This window comes from Nerophis ophidion, linkage group LG28, assembly GCF_033978795.1.
Source record: "Nerophis ophidion isolate RoL-2023_Sa linkage group LG28, RoL_Noph_v1.0, whole genome shotgun sequence".
Lineage (NCBI taxonomy): Eukaryota > Metazoa > Chordata > Actinopteri > Syngnathiformes > Syngnathidae > Nerophis > Nerophis ophidion.
In genome coordinates, this window is record NC_084638.1 from 19,067,046 (window position 1) to 19,088,525 (window position 21,480).

Consider the following 21,480-nt stretch of genomic DNA (forward strand, 5'->3'; position numbering starts at 1 on the left):
ACCTCGAGGCCGGCCCTGCCACACCCCGCTTCCCCGCAGGCGCACAGGCCACGCCCATCACATACCTCCACCGCCCGACTCAGGCCGGGACGCCGTCCGGCCGCACCAACTCCCCCCCTCCTCCTGGAAGAGAGCGGGACAGGAAGTCGGCCACAGCCATCTGTGCACCCGGTCTGTGGATCACTCTGAAGTGGTAGGGTTGCAAAGCCAGATACCAACGGGTGATCCGCGCGTTGGCATCCTTCATGCGGTGGAGCCACTGGAGGGGTTTGTGGTCTGAGCAGAGGCTGAATGAACGCCCCAGGAGGTAGTATCGGAGGGCCACGACGGCCCACCTGATGGCGAGGCACTCACTCTCTACTGTGCTGTACCTGGCCTCCCTTTCAGACAGCTTACGGCTGATGTAGAGGATGGGACGGTCGACGCCCTCCACCTGCTGGGTCAAAACAGCTCCCGGTCCTCTGCCCGACGCATCAGCGTGCAGACAAAACGGGAGGAAAAAATCAGGCATGTGTAGAACCGGCTCCTCGCAGAGGGCCTTCTTAACCCTCTCAAACGCCTGCTGGCACCGATACGTCCACTGGACCTGATCTGGGGCACCCTTTCGGGTGAGGTCAGTTATTGGGCTGGTCAGGTCTGCAAACCGGGGGATAAACCTCCGGTAGTACCCCGCCAGACCCAAAAACTGCCTCACCTCTTTTTTCGTCTTGGGGTTTGGGCAGGCCGCAGTTGCCGCTGTTTTATCTACCTGCGGCCGCACCTGCCCTCCTCCCAAGTGGTACCCCAAATACTGTACTTCCCTCCGGCCAACTGCCCACTTCGCCGGGTTGGCGGTGAGCCCCGCCTGCCTCAGGGACTCGAGCACTGCCCCCACCCGCTGCATGTGTTGTTCCCAGCCGCTACTCTGGATGATGACATAATCCAGGTAGGCGTCCGCGTATGCAGCGTGGGGTCGCAGCACCCGGTTCATGAGGCGCTGGAACGTGGCAGGCGCAGCGAACAAGCCAAACGGAAGTGTGACAAATTGGTACAAACCTTCCGGAGTAGAAAAGGCCGTTTTTTCCTTGGACTCTGGTGAAAAGGGAATCTGCCAGTAGCCCTTGGTCAAATCCAGTGTCGTGAAAAAACGAGCAGTGCCCAGTCGATCCAGGAGCTCGTCGACCCGAGGCATGGGGTGCGCGTCAAATCGTGATACTTCATTCACCTTGCGGTAATCCACACAGAACCGCACAGACCCATCTTTCTTCCCTACAAGAACTATGGGGCTACACCAGGCACTGTGGGATTCTTTTATTACGCCCAATTCCATCATGGATTCTAATTCCTCCCAAACTATTTTTCGTTTGTGTTCGGGGAGCCTGTATGGCCGAGAGCGCACCGTAACCCCCGGGCTGGTCTCGATATGATGCTGGATGAGATTCGTGCGGCCGGGCCGAGAGGAGAACACGTCAGAGAAGCGCCGCTGCAGCTTAACAACATCCGCTTTCTGCGCTAACGTGAGCCGGTTATCACAGGGGTGAGGAGGGGGAGGGACAGAGCGCGGGATCTCTGGTCCCAACTCCTCCTCCGCTCTCACTACCATTACCATGGAGACAGGCTCAGCCTCCCTCCATGCCTTCAACAGGTTTAAACGGTAGATTTGCATGTCCCCGCCCCGGTCCGAGCGTCGAACCGTGTGACCTCAAAGGGTCCTTGCCACTTTGCAAGTAATTTTGAGCTGGATGTTGGGAGTAATACAAGGACTTTTTCTCCCGGTGAAAATTTTCTTAGCCTGGTCCCCTTGTTATACGTGCGCTGTTGTCCTTACTGGGCACAGAGCAAATTCTAACGTGACAAGTGCGCCACCGTGTGGAGTTTTGCTGGCATATCCATAACGTACTGCACTTCATTTTTGCTGGAGCTTGGACCTTCCTCACAACTTTCTTTAATTACGTCCAACACTCCGCATGGTTTTCTGCCTTATAACAGCTCGGAAGGCGTAAAGCCAGTGGAGGATTGGGGTACCTCCCACATCGCAAACATGAGGGAATCAAGCCATTTATCCCAATTTGGTTTGTCCTTGTGCGTAAACATACGGATCATGGTTTTTAGCGTTTTGTTTAGTCGCTCTACCAGCCCATCCGTTTGTGGATGATACACGCTGGTGCGGATCGCTTTAATTCCCAATAATCCGTACAGTTCCTTTATCGTGCGTGACGTAAAGGACGTGCCCTGGTCAGTCAAAATCTCTTTCGGGATTCCAACCCGGGAAATGACCTGAAACAGCGCTTGCGCTACACTCTTTGCAGAGATGGAGTGCAGCGGCACTGCTTCGGGGTAGCGTGTTGCGTAATCCACTAGGACTAACACAAAGCGATACCCCCGTGAGCTTGGGTGAAATAGTCCGATGAGGTCCATCCCAATTCTGTCGAATGGCACCTCCATGAGCGGCAATGGGCGCAAAGGGGCCTTCGCGGTGGCCGCTGGGTTCACCAGCTGGCAGTCCGGACAGGCAGCACACCACCGGCGCACGTCTGCCCGGATGCCCGGCCAATAGAACCGGACCATGACCCGATTGAGTGTTTCATCATACCCCAAATGTCCAGCCATTAGATTAATATGCGCCGCCTGGAAAACCATTTCCCGGCTGCATTTCGGCACCAACAACTGGGTGATTTCCTCTCCTGTTTGAGTGTCACGGGTCACTCGGTATAATCTATCTCTCATAATGGAGAAGTGAGGGATTACCCACGCTGTTCCCGGGCGCATCGGCTGACCGTCAATGTAATCTACTTGGTCCCAGGCCGCGCGCAAAGTTTTGTCTCGAGACTGCTCGAGGGGAAAATCCTCTATAGGACGCCAATAGGGGGCCGGGGAGGCTTCCCGCGAAGCATCCGCCGGTTCTCGCTCGGCAGTGTCGGATGGCCGCGCCTCGCCACTGAGAACTGCGCGGATACTCCCTTTTCCTACGGTCCGTGAACGCACCCCTACGCATCGTGTCAGTAAGCGCCAAAACCCCGGCCAATTTATGCCCAAAATTACGGGGTGCGAGAGGTGTGTACTTACAGCTACCTCTACCCTATGCTTTTGGCCCTCGTACCAAATTTCTACTGGCACCATCTGGTATTCGTGCACATCCCCATGAACACACCATATTTTTAGCCGTGTTGCATGCCTCAAAGCCTCGGGTCGAACCAGGTTTTGGTGGATCATGGTCTGCCCGCGGCCCGAATCCACCATCGTCTGGTATGTACTCTCTTGTATCGTTACCTTGATACCGTACGTCTCACCTGGGTCGGGGGAGGGCACTGAAGGGCCGGCCACCGCGGCTACGCGCCCCACCTCCACCTGCTGAGGTCCCTGACGCGCGCGACCGGGGCGCCCACGCCTCCAGCACGCCTGCCCACGCGTTTGAGGGACCGTCTGCGCGGGAGATGTTCTGGGAACAGCAGTCGGGACCTGCGGGGAAAGAACAGACAGGGAGTCATGCGGGTTAAGGCGGGGAATGTGCAGCGCTCTCTCCTCATCTCGTGCGCTCCGTCCGTGCGCCATTGGTGCGGGTTGCGTCTCGCGGTGGACAGCCAGGTGATCCTCAGCGAGGGTCACCCCAGCTGCCAGGTCACGTGGCCGGTGGTACCGGACCAAGTCGGCCGTCTTCATGGGGATCGCTTCCAATAGCTGCTCCCGGATGATCTGATCCAGCAGTCGGCCCTCTCCCTCTCCTGGCTGCAGCCAGCGCGTCGCTGCCTCTTGGAGCCGCTGGGAAAAGGCGAATGGCCGGTCCTCCTTCCCTAGACGCATGGAACGGAACCGGCGTCGATATTCTTCAGCGGTGTCTCCCGTCTGGTCCAGCACCGCCCTCCTCAGGTCAGTGAAGCGCACCCTGGATGCCGCCGGCAGGATGAGCGCCGCACGCTGCGCCTCCCCTGTCAGGATCGGTAAAAGCCGCACACCCCACTCTTCCTCCGGCCACGCGCATGCTATCGCCGTGGCCGAAAAAATGTCCAGAAAGGCATGGGGGTCCTCTTCATCCCCCATACGGTGCATGGCGACGGCCGTTGGCCCTGGCCGTGCCCTGTCCATCTGGTCCGCCAATGCCCGCAGAACTCGACACTGTTGGCGGCTGCTTGCTGCCACTTTGGCGAGCATACTCGCTAAATTTATCAGGGGGTCGTCTTCCCCTGCATCTGGTGATCCTGCCAGATTGGGCGCCAAGTTGTGGAAGACTGTTGCTTCCGGGTTTTCCGGACCACCAGGGACAGAAATGACAGGCTTCGTTCACTTTTGACAAGGCTTTATTTTTCAATAAATCTCTTTTTGCTTTCCAGCAATTGTGTGTCTTTTTGCAAATGTCCTTCTGCTTTTCAGCAACTATCCGTCCGTCTCTCTCCCCCGCCGCCTCCCGACTACGGCCTTTTACAGAGCGACAGGTGAATAGACAAACACTTTCAGCTGTGTCATCCAATCACCTGTCGCCAACCTCGAGGCCGGCCCTGCCACACCCCGCAGGCGCACAGGCCACGCCCATCACAAACACATTTACAAAATCAGAGACAGTTCTTGTTTAGGAAAATGACCATATCCGCCTTCTCAGGCAGGATGCGTGAGCGTTCTGGACAGATAGTGTCTCCTGCTGTGGAAAATACACGTTCGCTGGGTGTGGAAGAAGCTTGAATGCATAAATAGGAGAAAGTGAGATCTGACAGCAAAGGATAAGTCTTTTGTTGGTTCCACCACCATGCAGCAGGGCCGTCAGACATAGGTATCGGTGGAACTTCCTGGTACATCTGCAGTTCCCTCTCCACTCGTTTCTTGATGGACATGGAGCTCTGCTGTGACACTATGCTCTGTGCCTCTTCCTCAGCAAACAGCTCCTCCAAGGGAGTCTTCTTGGGCAGTTTGCAGGGAGGCTGTTGCTATAAAACAAAAGGTTAATCAGTATTGTCACTAAAAAAGGGAAAACATCCATTAAAGGCATGATCATTATTTGGATTTAAAACCTATATAATATCAGCTATTAAACTTACACTCTCCTGCTCATCCTCGTTCTCCTCATTTGCCTCATTCTCAGACTGCATGGTGTCCCCATCAACTCCACAGACTTCCTCTGTTGACTACAAAGAACATAATAAACCTTTAGATCTTAGATTTTAATAGCTGAAAAGAACAGTTATGCATGAATGACATTTCACCTGTTCAATCAGCTTTCTCTGGATCTTGTACCAGATGGTGTCATCATCCAATTTATGTTTAAAGCGTGGATCCAACGCACTGGTCAGCTGGAGAAAGGCCCTGATCTCATCATTCTGTAAAACACATGGTCTTTAATTGTTTTAACAAGCCACAGGAGATTTCTATTTTTAACAGTTTCTTTTCAGATGCCCTGCCTCTGTCACTTACCTGGTAGCGCTTGGATAGGTTTGCCCAAACCTGTTTTTTGAGGTTTGACACGAAGACTGTGTCTCCATCTTTTACAGCCAGGTGTGCCTCAAGCTTTTTGAGGATAGGCAGAATCTGTCGCCGTGTGGGCTTTTTGGAAGACACGCAGAGTGTTGACGTTTAAAGCACCTTCATTAGGCTGATGAAGTCCTCAGCTTTCCTAAAGTCCTCCTCAGTTAGCCGAGCAAGTCTGTATGAAAAATAATTAAGAACACATAGATTCAAGTTAGAAATATTCTCTTTTATCTAAACAAAACACCTAACATATGCACTCCCTACATTAGCACTTTCACATTCACTCTAATACTGTTCTTTGAATTTGTATTCTGTTGCGTACTGGTATTTTTTGTCTAAGCTTGTCCACCTTTCCTTTCCATGTTTTTTCTCAGCCGTTTATCCAAGGTGGCTGCTTGAATTGAAGGGTACTGCTCTGTGAATCTCTCCAGCATTAGGTAAAGAGAGTTCCACCGTGTTCTCACATCAAGTATTAATGAGTGTCGGGGCAGCTCTGATAAAAACAAGAACATCAATTTTAAGTCATTTAGCAGATGCTTTTTATCCCAGGACACAAACAATACTTTTGTAAAATTGGACTCATACTAAAGTATGACTCTGCAGAGCTCATAAATATAATAAGACATCAGACATATAAAGTCATTATGTGTCAGTGCACAACAGTTAAATAAAGTGAATTTTATGTGTCTTACGTAGAAGTTCTTGCTTCTCTTTGAGGACTACCTTGGCCATCAAGCACCTCTTCATCCACACAACAATGGCTCGGACCCTGGCCACCCACTGACTCACTGAATTTAGGTAGTTTACACTCTGTGTTTCTAGATTAAGTGTTTGAGCAAAACAGCAGAGTTTCGCAAACTGCAGGCGCTTTATGGCCACATCCATGTTTGTAGCGTTATCTACCGTGACTGCTATGATTTTCTCAGATAGAGCAAACTCTGATAGGACATCACTTATTTCTTCTGCAACAATAAAAAAGTCTGTGCTTTGTACACAGCCTTTGTTTTTAGCACTTTTTGCTGCATTTTCCCCTCAATGATGTAGTGTGCTGTAATGGTGAGAAAGTGGTCCTGTGTGATGCTACTCCAGCCATCACATGCCAGTGCTACAGAGCTGATTTCACTGAGCTCTGTAATGATGTTACACTTCTCCACCTGCGTTTGACAGGTAGTCCCTGGAAGGTGGTACGTATTTTGGGTTGAGAGTTTTCACCATATCCCTGCAAACATAAACAAACATGTAATGTTGCTGTTACTGTTTAGCCCAGTATAAATTAGCTTAGCTCTAATGTTATTGCTTAACTAACCTAAATGTTGGAGATTCCACCTCTGAAAAGGGATGCAGTCTTTTGATTATGTGTGCAGTGACCTTTCTGTGGCACTCTTCCGTCTGTGGCACCGACATCTTCTCCATTGCCGCTACGGTGACCGGAGTACGCTGAGCACATCGCGGAGCCTGGCTAGCAGGTTGTAAATTGTCTATGAAGAAATACGCGGGATAATTTGTTAGCTGCCTCAACGTTGGCGCAAAACACATTATTTATTGCATATATATTGTTTTACTTACCGGATTCGGACTGCAGTGCAGTCACCGAGGTGCCAGTCTGGGTGTTGGAGCCGCAGCCAGAGGAAGAGGCAGAGGAGGACGGTCGGCGCAGCGCGTCGAAGACAGGACACATATTTATTAGAACTCCATGAACTCGGAGGTGCTTCATCATGTTCGACGTGCACCCTCCTGAGCATGAAACAGTCCTGTCGAACATGTTGCATTTCGCCGATATTTCATGTTTTTTTGTAAAATAAAGCCACACTTTTGACCGCCGACGCCCGCTATCCATGCTTGACTGACTCGTCCGGCTACATAGGCTCGGCTATGCTAACAGACATTCTTTTTTTCCGGTCGGCGGACTGGGTATCGAAACTAGGGATCGAAATTTAAACTTTTGAACGATTCCGGGAGAATCAGAAAGTTAGTCCCGGTTCCAATCGATACTCGGTACTCGATACCCAACTCTAGCTTTGAGTGTCGCAGGATATCCACACATCTCTGTGCCATCTCTGTCGTAGCATAGCTGTCGTCGGTAAAGTGTGCAGAACAAACGAAGGACTTTCGCATCTTTTGGCCACTGGTGCAACTTGAGTCCGTCCCTGTTCGTGTTGTAACATCCTCCGACAACACACCGACGAGGCATGATGTCTCCAAGGTACGGAAAACAGTCGAAAAACGAAAAATAACAGCTGATTTGACTTGGTTTGTGTAATGTGTTTGAGAAAATGGTGGATTGCTTAACGTTGTGACGTCACGGGTGAAAGGTCATTGCTCCGACAGCAAACAACTGAAAGGTGTTTAAATCGCCAAATTCACCTTTTTAGAGTTTGGAAATCGGTTAACAAAACATATGTTTTTTTTTCTCCAACATCAAGGTATATATTGACTCTTACATAGGTCTGGTGATAATGTTCCCCTTTAAATTAAATTTTTCTTTTAAGAATGTATTTCACGTTTTTTTTTTAAAGAATTGTATATTCTTGACTAGCAGGTTATAGTTTGTTTTGTGTCTAATTTTAGCTGTTTGCAAATTCCCTATGTTGTGGAATTTCAGTATTTTTGATTCAATAAATATATCCCTCTTGGTGCCAAGGCAAATATAAATTTTGGCTTCCGCCTATTCATTTTTCCATCATTCTCTTTCTTTTTTTGTGTGTGTAAATGTGTATGATGGAAAATATGTATAATATTTACTGTTAAACTCATCACACAAAATGGTTGATGGTAGATTATATAACGGAAATTAACTTATTTCATTAAAAAAATATATATATATATGGGATGCGGGTTGTCTTACGTCAGCACCGAAAGTGGTAAAATCAGCTGCTCACCTGGTGGGTTTTTTGGGGATGAATAGTATAAGTCCTTCTTCAGCTGCTGTCTTGTTTTATCATACATTGCTGCCTTTGCACCTGTCAATGTTCTTTTTTGTATGCACACATCAACAAAAAATCTTGACCTTGGAGCAATGTTCACTGACTCTAGTATTTGGCTCTCTATTAGATGTAACAGTGTCTACCTCTTTAGGCCCACACTTTCTAGATATATAAACTAATTAATACTAATAACCAATTAACCAACATTAATTTATTCATACTATGCAAATATAAAAAAAGGTACGCTTTTAGTTAATTTTAATAAGATTTGTTTTAAATGTATTGTTTGTAATTGGTTTTTAATATTCATTTACTTCAAGTTAGTACAGTATGTCTCTGTATACATATTTATTATATACATTTTGGCTAAAGGAGGCACATTTCAATTTCTTACTCACACTTGTTATTACATATGTTGGCCAGAGGGGGTCCACTTAAAACTTTCATACACATTTCTTATTTCATATGTTGACCAGAAGGACAGCAATTTTAAAACCGACGCACAGTCATCTATCCATTTTCTACCGCGTATTCCCTTTTGGTGCCTATCTCAACTACAATCGGGCAGAAGGCGGGGTACACCCTGGACAAGTCGCCACCTCATCGCAGGGCCAACACAGATAGACAGACAAAATTCACACTCACATTCACACACTAGGGCCAATTTAGTGTAGCCAATCAACCTATCCCCAGGTGCATGTCATTGGAAGTGGGAGGAAGCCGGAGTACCCGGAGGGAACCCACGCATTCACGGGGAGGACATGCAAACTCCACACAGAAGGATCCCGAGCCTGGATTTAAACCCAGGACTGCAGGACCTTCGTATTGTGAGGCAGACATACTAAACCCTCTTCCACCGTGAAGCCCGACGCACAGTCTATTTGAAAAATTCCTCCTTTTTTTTTTTGGGACCACCCTAAATTGGATAGATTTCACCACAAGTGGTGCAAATGAGACATTCTCCATTAGATGCAAAGGTTTTCCGTATTGGGACCATGATGTATGTCCTAACTTGTTCACAACTCCTCATATGGGAGGTACTTTTCCTTGTTGGTGTCTCAAGAAGGGTAGAAATACAAGAACAAATAAGTGAATGCATACAGTGGAGTGTTGTAAGGTGTCCCCAGTTAAATGACAGATAGTTAACAGCAATGGAACCCTCACTGGGTCCATTTGTACACTCTCAGTTACATTAACATTGATATTATACATGTGGACCAATAGACAGAAATACTGTTAAATGTAGCTTCAATGTGGCAAGCTACTTTTGCAGTGTAGTGTGTAGTGTAGCTTGCTACAATTCTCTGAAGATAGCTTAGCTACATTTAATTGAGAGTAACTTGTAGCTTGGCTTACTACATTTTCCAGGTCGCTTGCCCATCACTGTCTATTTGGCCTACCTCACATGTGAATAGTTTGAATACTGCAAACTTCAATACAGTAACACCTCATTTGTGTTTTATGTTCTGCAGACGTCCAGCAGGTGTCAGCAAAGATTCAGGAAGAGATTACCTCCAATCAGCAGGAGTGGAGCTCCAGTGTGGGACAGAATGAGCTACACGCCCCCTACCACATTAAAGAGGAAGAGGAGAAACTGTGGGAGCAGCCTCAAAGGTTAGAGGAGGCTAATGATGAAGATGAAGCTCAGTCCTTACGGCTTCATCACAGTCAAAGTGAGGAGAACAGAGGGGCGGAGCTTGTAAGTCAACACATCACAGAAGCTGATGGAGAGCATTGTGAATATATAAAGTCAGAACCAGACAGCATCTTTGCTCCACTGTCAGACATGGACCACATGATGTCAGACTCTTCTGATCACTGTGACCACATCCAAAAACCTTTGGAGAGTAAAAATGACTCTAAAGGTGATACAAGACATCACACTAACAACAAACACTTTGACTGCTCTGAATGTGGGAAATCATTTAGACACAAGACTAGTTTTACAGTACACATGAGAAGACATACTGGAGAGAAATATTTTACTTGCTCTGTTTGTAAGAAGAGTTTCTCCACAAAGCAATGCATGGACACACACATGAGAACACACACTGGAGCAAAACCTTTTACTTGCTCTGTTTGTAAAAAGAGTTTCTCCAGAAAGCAACTCATGACCACACACATGAGAATACATACTGGAGAGAAACCTTTTGCTTGCTCTGTTTGTAAGACGCATTTCTCCAGAAAGATTGACATTACCAGACACATGAAAAGACATACTGGAGAGAAACCTTTTGCTTGCTAAGCTTGTGCTAAACGATTCAACACTAAGTATGAAATTATATCGCACCTGAGAACACACACTGGAGAGAAACCTTTTACTTGCTCTGTTTGTAAGAAGAGTTTCTCCACAAAGCTTGTCATGACCAGACGCATGAGAACACATACTGGAGATAAATCTTTTACTTGCTCTGTTTGTAAGAAGAGTTTCTCCAGAAAGCAACACATGTCCACACACATGAGAACACACCGGAGAGAAACATTGTACTTGCTTTGTTTGTAAGAAGAGTTTCTCCACAAAGTCTAACATGTCCACGCACATGAGAACACACACTGGAGAGACACCATTTAGTTGCACTGTGTGTGATAAGATGTTCCGGTATAATTATTAGGTCAGTAAACACAAGTGTGTAACAGTCATGGAAGCTGCAGGTATTTTAAAACACTTAAACAGTGATTGTGCTAAATGTACTTTAAAAACATAGCATTTTTAATATGAATGAAAATAATGATGTTGCATGTAGTGCTTCTCATCTTCCAGTGTTATATGTTGGCCTGTAGTTACTTTTTAAGTTGTGTGCATGTATTGAATATTATATATGTAGCTACTATTATTTTGTCTTCTCATCTTTGAAGACAGGATATGTTATTATTTTCATTTGTTTTTGTTTCTTATAAAATCAAAAAAGTTGTCCATTGCATTTTATTGATATTATTTTCCAATTATAAGTATGAATGAATACAATTGTAAACAAAACGTGGACTCTGGTAGATTAGCAGCATTGTTACATCATGGATGTTAACTACTGCAAAACATCAACGAAGGAGAAAAAGTCTGAAGTTAGCAACACATCACTGAACTTTAGAGCCATCGTGAGTGGAGTTGGTTGTTTGTTTTATTCATCAATAAATACAACTGGAATGTAGGAAATGTACTTTATAGTTGCAATGCATACAGAGATGACATATGTGCCATTTTGTATTTTACATTCCAGCATCTATTCAAGCAGCAAGCAGCAGCACATTTACTGCTGAGAAAAAGACCTAGCTCCACACATTTCATTTAGAAAAGAGTAAGGTTGGAAACTTCTCTTGTTGCCTTATTTGTGTTTAATCTTAGTAAATGTTGGCGGAGATTTTCATTGAACAAAACAGTTTTTTAGTATTTTGTTTTGAAAGTAAACTGGATAATTATTATTATGTTTGAGCGTGACTTCCGATCCCACAGAAGCAGATCTGAGCTACATTGACCAGCCACATTGTGCCATCTGGCAAATATAGAAACTCTGCTTATATTTAGCGCATGGTTGTGGTACGGCACCGACAAAGGGTTCGGCAGTAGTGGAAATCGACACATTGACTTGAATTGAAATTTAAAAAGTCCTCGCCACATCCAGTGCATATCCGGGGTATCAGTATGTGGATTTGTTTTGTTTGCACACACTGTTTAGCTGTGACAATCCCATTCAAGAGCAGACAAACATTACAGGGAGACGGAACAGGTTCATTGATGGGTCTGACAACTTCTGGCGGCCCTTACAAAAAAGGTGAGAAACGGGTAAACGCTAGGGAGAGGGGTGAGTAAAATGAAAAAAATATTCAGTCAAAGCTTGGGCCCCTGGAGAAGTGGTCCAGTCTGAGGCCGAGGGAAAAAAGAGAAAAACCTCATAGCCATAGCACACATAAACATGTGTGTAAGAGGGAAACATCAAAGAACACAAAGCACATCAAAAGAGCAGAGCTGATGCACCCAGCTGACACTCCAGCAGTGCTATTGCTACGTACTGCTACAAAAGTAAAAGTAAAATAACAAAAACTACAACAAATGATTAAGCAATAATATATATTGCTCACACACGATTTCACCCTGCATTGACAAGCAACCAAACAAAAACATAATTTCAACACCCATATACACTGTGGGGGACTCTGCTGTGTTCCACGCTATCATCTGCTGGGGTGTGAGGAGCATGGCCAGAGACAAGAGTAGACCCAACAAAGCAACCAAGCGAGCCGCCCACCAACTCTCGCCAGTGTCCAGTCCGCATGGATGAGCGAGGATGCGTGCAAGAAGACCGAGGTGTCCGATACCTGCTCATTCAGCCAAGACACTGAAAGTTGTCCGTCCTGACGCTAAGCGCCAGCTCCGCAGCCCTGTCTCTTCATCTGCATCTCCTCCAGTCTCTCCAAATGATTTCTGGTGTAGCAGAGACCCAGCAGCTGGTAGGCAGATCCAGAAGTTCACAAAAAAGCACCGAAGAAGTCACGGTCCCAGAGGGTCCCTAACCAAAAGGCAAACAAACCCCACATGAAAACAAGAAGGAAACAGCAGGAACAGAAAAGGATGACACAAGAGCACAGAGCTCCTGCCACCAGCAGCCACTACAGCGGCGCCATCTTAATGACATACTTGTAAGTATTAGTAATGTGTTTATAAAAAATAATATCTTACCTGGGAGTAAAAGGGAACAAGAATATGAAAATGAACAAGGTGTATCGCCACAGTTTCAAACACTTTTACGTTTCTGTCATTATAATGAATGACGCACAGGGGCGCCACTAACTCCCATCGCATAATTTATTTTTTAAATGTTTTTTTTTTTTTTTAAACAAAGCACTTACTGTAACTTAATAAAACAACTATTTTACATTTTCAGAATTATGAAATAAATAAGTCATTATAAAATATTAAAACATCGATTTATTTTCCATTTAAGGCTGCTGGACACATCTTTCAGGTTTGTGTACGGATCTGTGCGGCTTCATAATGAACACCGTATTTTTAATAACGTTTGTTTTTTTATATAATGGTTTATGATGACATTGTTATTGAAATACAGATGACACAAAAGAACCATGGTAAGTAAGTGTGGCAAAACAAGTCGACGGAAGTGACGTCGTTAACGCGCATGCGTGCACCGATCGGGTGATAAAGCAAGATGGCGTCTGACGGAGAAGTCCTAAACGCGGGCATTATATTTCTGTATTCTTACATATATGTTGTTTAATAGAGTACACACGGTTAATAATTGTTTGTAGCCGGATACATTAGTCCGAGCGCACTTTGACACTTCTCCTGTTTGCTAGCTTCACTTACGGTAGCTTGCAGCTAGTTTAGCTGGCTAGTTAGCTTAGCTTGTTAGCTGCTAACAAAGACACGCGGAAGTCATTTAAACATCGCTAAGTAGGGAACTAATGTGAGTGTAAAGTGTTGTGATTGTGGGAAAATGTGCGAAAGAACGATGGCAAAGTATGAGGAGGAACTTTGTCCAACAAAAGAGGAGGACGAGCGACAACATCAACTGCTGGATGTTTATTATAAGAAACATCATCAAGTTGTGTTACACAGAACAGGTTTGTTTACTTCTTACTCTCACATCTTTACTAACTTAATTCTTGATTATTAACTCTATTCATATATATATTGTGTATAAGAAGTTTGGTTGTCTTGTAAGGATGATGTACATACAGTCGTGGTCAAAAGTTTACATACACTTGTAAAGAACATAATGTCATGGCTGTCTTGAGTTTCCAATAATTTCTACAACTCTTTTTTTGTGATAGAGTGATTGGAGCACATACTTGCTGGTCACAAAAACATTAATGAAGTTTGGTTCTTTTATGAATTTAGCGCTTTGAGTGTTTAGAAAAGTGTGATATAAATATAAGTTATTATTATTATTATTATTATGGGTCTACTGAAAATGTGAGCAAATCTCCATCCATCCATCCATCATCTTCCGCTTATCCGAGGTCGGGTCGCGGGGGCAGCAGCCTAAGCAGGGAAGCCCAGACTTCCCTATCTCCAGCCACTTCGTCTAGCTCTTCCCGGGGGATCCCGAGGCGTTCCCAGGCCAGCCGGGAGACATAGTCTTCCCAGCGTGTCCTGGGTCTTCCCCGTGGCCTCCTACCAGCTGGACGTGCCCTAAACACATCCCTAGGGAGGCGTTCGGGTGGCATCCTGACCAGATGCCCGAACCACTTCATCTGGCTCCTCTCGATGTGGAGGAGCAGCGGCTTTACGTTGAGCTCCTCCCGGATGGCAGAGCTTCTCACCCTAGTGAGCAAATCTGCTGGGTCAAAAGTATACATACAGCAATGTTAATATTTGCTTACATGTCCCTTGGCAAGTTTCACTGCAATAAGACACTTCTGGTTTTTCACCCCTCCTCTTGACAAAATGGATGCAGTTCGGCTAAATGTGTTGGTTGTCTTGTAAGGATGATGCACATACAGTCGTGGTCAAAAGTTTACATACACTTGTAAACAACATAATGTCATGGCTGTCTTGAGTTTCCAATAATTTCTACAACTCTTTTTTTTTTTGTGATAGAGTGATTGGAGCACATACTTGTTGGTCACAAAAAACATTCATGAAGCATGCTTCTTTTATGAATTTATTATTGGTCTACTGAAAATGTGACCAAATATGCTGGGTCAAAAGTATAAATACGGCAATGTTATATATAGTATATATACAGCAATTTTAGTGTATATACATCAATGTTAGTATATATACAGCAATGATGGTGGGCACGGTGTTTCTAGTATATAAGGGCCTCACATAAACCTCACCTCCAAACATATTGCTGGGTATTGTGGCCAAACAGCTCAATTTTTTTTTCATCTCACATCACAAGGACAAAGAAAAGACCTTCTGGAGTAAAGTTATGTGGTCAGATGAATCCAAAATTGAGCTGTTTGGCTTCAATACCCAGCAATATGTTTGGAGGAGAAGAGTTGAGGCCTTTAATCCCAGGAACACCATTCCAACCGTCAAGCATGGTGGTGGTAGTATTATGCTCTGGGTCTGTTTTGCTGCCAATGGAACTGCTGCTTTAAATGTTACAATGAAAAAGGAAGAGTGCCTCCAAATTTTTCAGGAGAACATAAATCCATCAGCCCGGAGGTTGGGTATTGGGCGCAGTTGGGTGTTCCAACAAGACAAGGACCCTAAACACACGTCAAAAGTGGTAAAGGAATGGCTAAATCAGGCTAGAATTAAGGTTTTAGAATGGCCTTCCCAAAGTCCTGACTTAAATATCTGGACAATGCTGACATGCTCTGTCTAAGCATGTCAGCATCATCCTCCATCTTGTCATTGATGATGATAAGTTGTTGATCCTCCTTGGTCCGACAGATCATTACCAAACTCTTTGTCAAACTTGACTCCATAGTCTGAGCGTATGTTAAAATGCTGGTGGAACCCTGCACTACTGAGAGATATAATGGCCAAATCATCAGCGTACATAAAGTGGTTGATTAAGGTGTTCCCCATGATGCATCCGGTTCTGTATTCTCCCACTGCCTTGACAGGTCATCCATAGACAGGCTAAATAGGCCTGGTGATAGAAGCCCACCCTGTGTTCCCCATTGCCAACTCTAAAGGGAAAGGATAAACTACTCCCCCATTTTACCTGCTTTGTCTGCCTGTCGTAGCAATATGCCAGACAATACCCAGAACACCCCTATGCTTCAGATTGGTGAAGAGTTTGAGATGGTTGACTCTGTCAAATGCCTTAGATGCATCAATAAACCCTACGAACAATCTAGAACCCTGCGTTATGTATTATTCTACTGCTTCTTTTAAAGCATAAATACGCAAGTCAGTGCTGTACTTGCTCTTAAAGCCAAATTGCTTGTCTGCAGTGCAAATAAGATCCCCAACTCTGTATATTATCACACTTTCCAGTACTTTAGATAGCATGCTGGCTTGGGCGATGGGTTGATAATTGTCCATAGTCCCTACCAGAGGTGGGTAGAGTTGCCAGAAATTGTACTCAAGTAAGAGTACTGTTACTTTATAGATTTATTACTCAAATAAAAGTAAGGAGTAGTCACACAAATATTTACTTGAGTAAAAGTAAAAAGTATGTTGTGAAAAAACTACTCAAGTACTGAGTAAATGATGAGTAACCTGTTCGTTTAATGATGACGGCAACAAATAATGCACAAAAACATAAAAATAGCAATGAGCAAATTAAGAGCCAGGCATATCTTTTAAGCAACTAAAACAATAATATATATTAAATAATAATACATTAAAATAAAAAACATTGAGGCAAATTGAGCCACAATATCTTAACAGCACCATAGGCTCCGTAGGCATTGATTGATTGATTGATTGATTGATTGATTGATTTATTGATTGATTGAAACTTGTATTAGTAGATTGCACAGTACAATACATATTCCGTACAATTGACCACTAAATGGTAACACCCCAATAAGTTTTTCAACGTTAATTAATTACTTAATAAATGACCAGGTCAAGCTGATCTACCTCATATATACATACACACACATATCATACATATATATATATATATATATATATATATATATATATATATATATATATATATATATATATATATATGTATATATATATATATATATATGTATGATATGTGTGTGTATGTATATATGAGGTAGATCAGCTTGACCTGGTCATTTATTAAGTAATTAATTAACGTCATGGGGGTGGAAACATCATACATATATATATATATATATATATATATATATATATATATATATATATATATATATATATGTATGATGTTTCCACCCCCATGCTTCACAGTAGGTGTGGTGTTCTTGGAATGCAACTCAGTATTCTTTTTCCTCTAAACACGACGAGTTGAGGTTATACCAAAATTGATACATGGATGATACAGCAGAGGATTGGGAGAATGTCATGTGGTCAGATAAAACCAAAATATAACTTTTTGGTATAAACTCAACTCGTCGTGTTTGGAGGAAGAAGAATACCGAGTTGCCTCCCAAGAACACCACACCTACTGTGAAGCATGGGGGTGGAAACATCATGCTTTGGGGCTGTTTTTCTGCTAAGGGGACAGGACGATTGATCCAAGTTAAGGAAAGAATGAATGGAGCCATGTATCGTGATATTTTGAGCTAAAACCTTCCATCAGTGAGAGCTTTGAATGGTTGACCAAATACTTATTTTCCACCATAATTTACAAATACATTCTTCAAAATTCCTACAATGTGAATTCCTGGATTTTTTTTCCATGATATTGAAGTTATGGTATTGACTATGTCATTACAAGATTGTGGTTAAGTTAAGAGATAAAGTTTAGCTGTCATAGACAGGATACACAATAACATATTTACACACTTTACATCAGTGTGTGTAAAGTTAAGAATGCCTCAATCAATGCTGCCTCTTACTTATAAAAAAGCTTTCCAATTTACCCCCATCAAATTTTCAAGGCTATTTTTGTACTCACTTTTGAATTAATTTTAGTGTCTGGGACAAAAGGAGATATTCCCCGTGTTTTTATTGGTTGTTTTGCTAAGCACTTTTAACACAACACACGAAAGAACACAAATCATGACAACAGTGTCAGTCAAAACCATTGATATTCTCTCTTTATCTTATTTACTTATTTACCCAACAGATGTTCAGCAGCCCCCCCACATTAAAAAAGAAGATGAGGATCCACAGCCCCCCCACATTGAAGAGGAGGAAGTTTGGATCACTCAGGAGGGAGAGTGTCTTCTAGGGCAGGAGGAGGCTGATCTCAGCAAGTTTCCACTGACTGTTGTCTCTGTGAAGACTGAAGAGCATGAAGACAAACCACCTGAGTCCTCACAGCTTCATCACAGTCCAAGTAAGCACAACATCCACATATCATTTTATTCTCAGGGCATTCAATCCATCACAACTGGACTCTTCACTTTGTCTTAAAAGACCTTTGTCCTCTCCTCCAAGTAGGCTTCATCCGTTCATGCTCATAGACTTAAAGTCTTAAATCTAATCATTTGAATTTAGAGGCGAGCTGCACTTTTTTGGGGAATTTTTCTATCGTTCACAATCATTATAAAATACATGACGATGGATATATATATATTTTTCTGGACTAAATACGTTTTTGCCCCACTGTATATATGTATACATATATATACAGTGGGGCAAAAACTGTATATATGTATATATGTATACATATATATACAGTGGGGCAAAAACGTATTTAGTCAGCCACCGATTGTGCAAGTTCTCCTACTTAAAATGATGACAGAGGTCTGAAATTTTCATCGTAGGTACGCTTCAACTGTGAAAGACAGAATGTGAAAAAAAAATCCAGGAATTCACATTGTAGCTATTTTTAAGAATTTATTTGTAAATTATGCTGGAAAAAAAGTATTTGGTCACTTCAAATAAGGAAGATATCTGGCTCTCACAGACCTGTAACTTCATCTTTAAGAAGCTCTTCTGTCCTCCACTCGTTACCTGTATTAATGGAACCTGTTTGTCCACAGCCTCAAACAGTCGGACTCCAAACTCCACTATGGCCAAGACCAAAGAGCTGTCGAAGGACACCAGGAAAAGAATTGTAGACCTGCACCAGACTGGGAAGAGTGAATCTACAATAGGCAAGCAGCTTGGTGTGAAAAAATCAACTGTGGGAGCAATTATCAGAAAATGGAAGACATACAAAACCACTGATAATCTCCCTCGATCTGGGGCTCCATGCAAGATCTCATCCCATGGGGTCAACATGATCATGAGAACGGTAAGCAAAAATCCCAGAACCACATGGGGGGACCTGGTGAATGACCTGCAGAGAGCTGGGACCAAAGTAACAAAGGTTACCATCAGTAACACACTACGCCGACAGGGAATCATATCTTGCAGTGCCAGGCGTGTCCCCCTGCTTAAGCCAGTGCATGTCCAGGCCCGTCTGAAGTTTGCCAGAGAGCACATGGATGATACAGCAGAGGATTGGGAGAATGTCATGTGGTCAGATGAAACCAAAATATAACTTTTTGGTATAAACTTAACTCGTCGTGTTTAGAGGAAGAAGAATACTGTGTTGCATCCCAAGAACACCATACCTACTGTGAAGCATGGGGGTGGAAACATCATGCTTTGGGGCTGTTTTTCTGCTAAGGGGACTGGACGACTGATCCGTGTTAAGGAAAGAATGAATGGGGCCATGTATCATGAGATGTTGAGCCAAAACCTCCTTCCATTAGTGAGAGCTTTAAAAATGAAACGTGGCTGGGTCTTCCAGCATGACAATGATCCCAAAAACACTGCCCGGGCAACGAAGGAGTAGCTCCATAAGAAGCATTTGATATTCCTGGAGTCGCCTAGCCAGTCTCCAGACCTCAACCCCATAGAAAATCTGTGGAGGGAGTTGAAAGTCCCTGTTGCTCGGCGACAGCCCCAAAACATTACTGCTCTCGAGAAAATCTTCATAGAGGAATGGGCCAAAATACCAGCTACTGTGTGTGGAAACCTGGTAAAGACCTATAGTAATTGTTTGACCTCTGTTATTGCCAACAAAGGTTATATTACAAAGTAGTGAGTTGAATTTTTGTTAATGACCAAATACTTACTTTCCACCATAATTTACAAATAAATTATTTAAAATTCCTACAATGTGAATTCCGGGCTTGGGGGTGGTAGAAGGGTTAGTGCGTCTGCCTCACAATACGAAGTTCCTGCAGTCCTGGGTTCAAATCCAGGTTCGGGATCTTCCTGTGTGGAGTTTGCATGTTCTCCCCGTGAATGCGTGGGTTCCCTCCGCGTACTCCGGCTTCCTCCCACTTCCAAAGACATGCACCTGGGGATAGGTTGATTGGCAACACTAAATTGGCCCTAGTGTTTGAATGTGAGTGTGAATGTTGTCCGTCTATCTGTGTTGACCCTGCGATGAGGTGGCGACTTGTCCAGGGTGTACCCCACCTGCCGCCCGATTGTAGCTGAGATAGGTGCCAGCGACCCCAAAAGGGAATAAGCGGTAGAAAATGGATGAAAAATGGACAATGTGAATTCCTGGATTTTTTTTTCATATTCTGTCTCTCACAGTTGAAGTGTACCTATGATGAAAATTACAGACCTCTGTCATCATTTTAAGTGGGAGAACTTGCACAATCGGTGGCTGACTAAATACTTTTTTGCCCCACTATATATATATATATATATATATATATATATATATATATATATATATATATATATATATATATATATATATATATATATATATATATATATATATATATATATATATATATATGAACTCCGTTTCCATATGAGTCAGGAAATTGTTAGAGGTAAATAAAAACAGAATACAATGATTTGCAAATCCTTTTCAACCCATATTCAATTGAATGCATTACAAATACAAGATATTTGATGTTCAAACTCATACACTTTATTTTTTTTGCAAATAATAATTAAGTTACAATTTAATGGCTGCAACACGTGCCAAAGTAGTTGGGAAAGAGCATGTTCACCCCTGTGTTACAGCACTTTTAACAACACTCAATAAACGTTTGAGAACTGAGGAAACTAATTGTTGAAGCTTTGAAAGTGGAATTCTTTCCCATTTTTGTTTCATGTGGAGCTTCAGCCGTTCAACAGTCCGAGGTCTCTGCTGTCGTATTTTACGCTTTATAATGCGCCACACTTTTTCGATGGGAGACAGGTCTGGACTGCAAGCGGGCCAGGAAAGTACCCGTACTCTTTTTTACGAAGCCACACTGTTGGAACATGTGCTGAATGTGGCTCGGCATTGTCTTGCTGAAATAAGCAGGAGCATCCATGAAAAAGACGGCGCATAGATGGCAGCATATGTTGGTCCAAAACCTGTATGTACCTTTCAGCATTAATGGTGCCTTCACAGATGTGTAAGTTAACCATGCTTTGGGCACTAATGCACCCCCATTCCATCACAGATGCTGGCTTTTGAACTTTGCGTCGATAACAGTCTGGATGGTTCGCTTCCCCTTTGGTCCGGATTACACGATGTCGAATATTTCCAAAAACAATTTGAAATTTGGACTCGTCAGACCACAGAACACTTTTCCACTTTGCATAAGTCCATCTTAGATGATCTCGGGGCCAGAGAAGCCGGCGGCGTTT

General features: G+C 43.7%; 2 protein-coding genes and 1 pseudogene across 2 annotated transcripts; 2 read left to right on the top strand and 1 right to left on the bottom strand.

The window, feature by feature from the left end:
• Positions 1–4,256: 4,256 nt before the first annotated feature.
• On the bottom strand, positions 4,257–5,537 carry LOC133545504 (E3 SUMO-protein ligase ZBED1-like). The gene is made up of 4 exons (XM_061891163.1): positions 5,380–5,537; positions 5,172–5,285; positions 5,007–5,093; positions 4,257–4,895 (listed from the first exon to the last, which is right to left on the bottom strand). Exons 3-4 carry the CDS (start codon positions 5,055–5,057, stop codon positions 4,527–4,529), a joined length of 420 nt encoding a protein of 139 aa, XP_061747147.1. The 5' UTR covers positions 5,058–5,093; positions 5,172–5,285; positions 5,380–5,537; the 3' UTR covers positions 4,257–4,526.
• A 23-nt stretch (positions 5,538–5,560) lies between these two features.
• Positions 5,561–11,151, top strand: LOC133544924 (oocyte zinc finger protein XlCOF6.1-like; annotated as a pseudogene).
• A 2,336-nt stretch (positions 11,152–13,487) lies between these two features.
• LOC133545055 (uncharacterized) lies at positions 13,488–19,986 on the top strand. Its single transcript, XM_061890360.1, has 3 exons — positions 13,488–13,931; positions 18,005–18,217; positions 18,867–19,986. Exons 1-3 carry the CDS (start codon positions 13,805–13,807, stop codon positions 19,367–19,369), a joined length of 843 nt encoding a protein of 280 aa, XP_061746344.1. The 5' UTR covers positions 13,488–13,804; the 3' UTR covers positions 19,370–19,986.
• The last annotated feature ends 1,494 nt before the right edge of the window (positions 19,987–21,480 follow it).